The sequence below is a fragment of the Peromyscus californicus genome, unplaced genomic scaffold, assembly GCF_007827085.1.
Source record: "Peromyscus californicus insignis strain IS unplaced genomic scaffold, ASM782708v3 Scaffold_16__1_contigs__length_79575227, whole genome shotgun sequence".
In the NCBI taxonomy this organism is placed as follows: Eukaryota; Metazoa; Chordata; class Mammalia; order Rodentia; family Cricetidae; genus Peromyscus; species Peromyscus californicus.
In genome coordinates, this window is record NW_026294458.1 from 41,705,565 (window position 1) to 41,710,667 (window position 5,103).

The window sequence follows — 5,103 nt, forward strand, 5'->3', positions numbered from 1 at the left end:
TCCTACCTTATAAATTACTTGAACATGATATCACTGTCTTGTACAAATGCTATGAACATACGAATTTTTGGTGCAAGATTTTGATGTCTTAATCGTTGAAACAAAAAAATCAGTGATCACAGCAGAAAACATTTGTTAATGATTATGTGAAATAAGTGAATGTCATATTGATGAACAAATAAAGAATCACACAAAAATAAATTTCTTAGGAATTTCATTATCAAGAGCATCATTTTAAACCACATGTTAGCAGTTCCCCAGAATACAAATAGTCTACTTCATAGATTGAGAGTAAAATTGTACATACCAAATGTGAAATGCTCTTACTGAGAGACCATGCACTCTGTATAAATGAATGTTCATGCATAGTATCTTAAATATCTAAAGTCAGATGAAAAAACATCACATACAATTATGAAGCTAATGCCCAACAATGGTGTTATTGAAAAAATGACTCATATTGGGGAACTTGAAATTTTCCTGAGATTTGTGCTGATTATGTTTTGGGATCAAGAATTTGATAACAGAGAAGATTACATTATATATACTAAATTTGATCCTTTAATTCTATTGGATATTTTGAAAACTGTCACATTCATGAAAAATCCTAACAGTTCAAATTGCTCCCAGTTCCTTAGATATTAGACGTAAATTTTAGCAGATTATTTATTTTCAAAATAATGTTTGAGTCAAATTAACATTTGAATTAATTAACATTTATTCTTTGTGTCATTTTCTACTTCCCTGTACCTATAGTTTTGTAGAATTGCAATATCTAGATCAAAATAAATTCTCTGAGGGAGAAGATACTTGTTTCACAATGTCACAAAATCATCTCTTCTTCATGGTTCTTTTAATCACATTTATTACTTCCTTATTTCTCAGACTATAAATAAAAGGGTTTAATAAAGGAATTACTAGAGTATAAAAAATAGCAACAGGTATATCTTCATCTCCTTTATTAAATGAACTTGGTCGAATATACATGTAGAGAAGAGAACCATAAAAAATTGACACAGACAGAAAGTGAGAAGCACAAGTAGATAAGGCCTTGCTTCTTCCCTCTTTGGACTTCATTGTGAATATAGTAAAAAGGATACAGAAATAAGATATCAGGACTATAGTAATGGAAAAGACTTGAACTGATCCTGAAAAGATGAGTATCATCAATTCATTGATATAGGGGTCAGCACACGAGAGTCTACATAATGGAAGGACATCACAAAAAAAGTGTTTGATCACATGAGATCTACAGAAAGTTAACCTGAACATGAACCCTATGTGTATCATGGAATGTAGGTTTCCTGCTACATAGGCTCCTGTGGTCATCTGAAGGCAGAGCTTCTTGGACATCATGGTGTGGTACTGTAGTGGGTTGCATATGGCCACATAACGATCATAGGCCATTGCTGCCAGAAGGAAGCAGTCTGCAGTTTCAGCCAGACAGAGAAAATAGAACTGTGCCATGCATTCATAGAGAGAAATGCTTCTGTCCACAGAAAAGAAATTCTCTAGCATTTTGGGAGTGATGGCACAGGAGCAGCAGGAATCCATGAGAGCCAGATTGCCTAGAAAGATGTACATGGGTGTGTGAAGACGGCGTTCCATGTAGATCAAGGCCACCAGTCCGAGATTCCCCACCATGGTCACCAGATAGATGGCAAAGAACACCAGGAATAGAAGGATCTTCAGGTCTGGGTGATCTGAGAATCCCACCAGGATGAACTCTGTTGTCAAGGAGTAGTTGTTCTCAGTCATCTTCAGCTACTCTGTTGACAAGTGAGAAAGGCATAAGATTGCAACTGTGTGTGCATCATTTTCCAATAATAATAATAATAATAATAATAATAAAAACAAATTTCTACAGGAGAATAATTTCTTCTACAAACATCATTTGCTGTCTCTGTAATATAGCTCCTGTACTTTTGTGTTTTGTATTCCTAAAGAGTCAATTTTTAAAATTTACAGGAATGCTTTATTTATCCTGGTGGGTACTTAAAGTAGAAAATGATTATCTTTCCGCTTATGTATAAAGATATCAGGCAATGCTAGTGTACCTAGATTTTGTCCATTGTTCTAAAATAATTCCATTGTTCATTTTTTGAGTTCCTTAAAATACATTTACATCAATTACCATGCAATATGAGAATGGTGTTATTTTATGTTGTTTTAGAGGAAGGAATCTTTAAAAAGGATCATGGAATTATGTCATATATCTCAGTTGATAGAATTAGTGTTTACTGTGCATGAAGCTCTGGATTTACCCTCAGTGCCTCACCAATAAGGCATTGTGTTTTATACCTGTCATTGGAGCACCTCAAAGTTGGAAGTACGGAATCAAAAGTTCAAGGTCATTCTTGGCCATGTAGTAAGTGAAGGCTAGCCTGAATGCATGAGAATTTGTGTCAGAATAAGTAAATAGCAAAATATTTATCAATAAGAAATAAACCAATCTTAAATTAGTATATATTAGAGATGGCAAAATTATCACAGGAGACTAAGGCCTGTGGGGCAATAAAATCACCTTAGATTGAAGCAATAAATATTCCTAAATTATCAGTCTTGTTTATTATCTTAAACAATAACTCTGCCTATGGCATTATTCAAGTTGTGGTTTTTTTTTCCCAGATATTTTCTGCTTCTCCTTCTTCTTCTTTGGTAAGTTACCTTTCACAAGCAACACTAGCAAAAAGATTAATTTAGGTTAATAGACCTAAGTGATTTCATTTTCTGTATTATTTCACATGTCACCCTTGTTCAATTAAATCCCCCATATCTGGTACATAATCTTCACTATTTTAGTTTTGTAAATATATCTGAATTTTTTTCTGACTAAATTATTAACATTCTAGAGGTTAGTTTTTACATACATCTGTGAAAGGAAATATAATAGGCAGTGGGAGAAAGCAGATGTAATTCCAATCCTAGATACAAATCCTGGGATCGGAGACCTTGTTATTGTATTCTTATCATAATCTTGAATGAACTCTACTTTTCACATATAATCATTGCCTTAAAAAGAGTCTATAAGGAAAGTTGAAAATCAACTTTTATAAGAAAATGGTATGTTCCTTTAAATTTCTTCTTTTTTCCTCAAAACATATAGTTTTTCTGGCAAATAAGCTAATAAACAAACTTATCATTAAACTTCATTTTTAATACTTAGAAAAAAACAAATTCTCACAGAAGTTCAGAAAATAAATTTTGTTTTGCTTTACAACTTTGTTTCACTCAAACTTATAGACTACTCATACTAACTTGATGGTCAAAATAGGTTTGTTTTTCCCTAACCAAAGCATCAAGTGGGAATCAGGAGAAATTTCATTGCTGTAATAACTAAAGACAATTCATCCAGTTAAGTAAAGGAGAAATAATTTCAGTGTATGTACCTGTGGTATTATAGACTATTTTGTGATTTTTTTCCTGCAGAGGCTGAAGCTATCCTATTGGAAAGTAGATTAATTATTGTTCTAGGCCTCATTCTTCTTTCAGATACCATTCAGGTATGTGAAGAGCTAAGACTATTATGGAGGAGTTGAAATCTAGAGCATAAAGATGATAAGATTTCAGAGAAGTAAGTCTGTTTTTATTATAAAAAAACCTTTAGTAAAAGTGTTAGAATATCTCTCTTACCTTGAACACCTAGGAGTTTTTCATAGTTGAAGCCCTGGCATTATGGTGGAGGTCTGAGAATTTATGACTAAGTCTGTATCTTGTTGTGTTCAGAGAAAAATAATTCAGAGATGATCTAAGATCTGTGCTACTTATGTCCACCACACAGCACAGTTTAAGGGTTTGAAAAAATCCTAAAGGAATTTCCTTGTGCTGCAGACCATTCCCCTGAGATATTATCCCTTAAATCATACAAACCACTTGGTAGCACTTAACAATATCCTGTGAGTTACGGTAGTCAAAGCAAAGGACTTTTGGCCAAGTTTCTTTGAAGATAATATTGTTGATTTGTGACTAACTGACTTGATTTTTATAATTTATTTCACAAATGTATGCATAAAATATCAAACAGTATGGGTAATGTAAAAATGTACTCCATTAGAGGTAACTGATCTTTTTCTACCCAGTAGGTATTAAGTGCAAGTAGATTCTCGGTTAGGGGTGGGATTTTGTGTTCCCGTCCCCTTCTCAGTCTGAGGATTTTATCTGGTTTGAACCTGTGCAGATCTTTTGCATGTAGCCATTCAACACCCTGTGAGTTCACATGTACACCAATCCTGTTGTTTCTGGAAGATGCTGTGTCTGTGGAGTCATCCACTCCTTGAACTTACACGTGTCTGTATTTCTTAAACAGAACAGAATAAAGGGAAAGAAGAATAATTGATTATTTTAAAAAAAAGTATCCCAGTCACTGCACATTTTCTTGTCTTCCCATCTCTCATTATTTAGCACACATTCCTCACCTTTTTGTTCTCCTAGTAAGTCTCAATTTCACTGGTGTAGGTGTACCTAGAATTTACTGGCTCAGTATCTACCTCGTTATTCAACCACACTATCACTTCATACAGTTCTTGCTGCCCAGGACCAAGGATCAAAACATATGTGGATGAAATAAAATGGCTCCAATTGGCCATGCCCAACCTACATTTTGGGAAATGATGCAGTCCATCATTTGTCACGTGCATAACACATTGCCTTACACAGTGAACCCACCTGACTATCAAAGAAGGATGGAAAGTTTGGGTGATGTAACATGCCAGTACTGGTCTGTACATGTGAATCTTCTATCTGAATCTGATATTGGAAAAAAAACACTGAATGTGAATTTATGGACAGAAAAAATAATATCTAATGTTCATTGAGCATATAAATTTTTCAAAAAGAAAATTTTTTACTATGAAATCATCATTTTCCTTTATTCATAGGAAAACAAGAGGAAACACGCAAAGCATGAATGTATTAACAGAAAAATTAAGATTTAAAAACATTTTGATGGCTACCTAAAAATTACTCTTAGCATTTTTATATATCTTTCCCAACTTTTTTCTTGTACTCCTTTAGAAAAGTGAAATCATGGTTTACCTCACCAATATATTGCAGAATCCATATCAGTGAGTTAAACTATGAGTATCTTTTCATGTAATCAGCTTT

General features: G+C 33.6%; 1 protein-coding gene across 1 annotated transcript; it reads right to left on the minus strand.

The window, feature by feature from the left end:
- Positions 1-831: 831 nt before the first annotated feature.
- LOC128111527 (olfactory receptor 5K3-like) lies at positions 832-1,758 on the minus strand. Its single transcript, XM_052739774.1, has one exon. It carries the CDS (start codon positions 1,756-1,758, stop codon positions 832-834), a length of 927 nt encoding a protein of 308 aa, XP_052595734.1.
- Between the last annotated feature and the right edge of the window lie 3,345 nt (positions 1,759-5,103).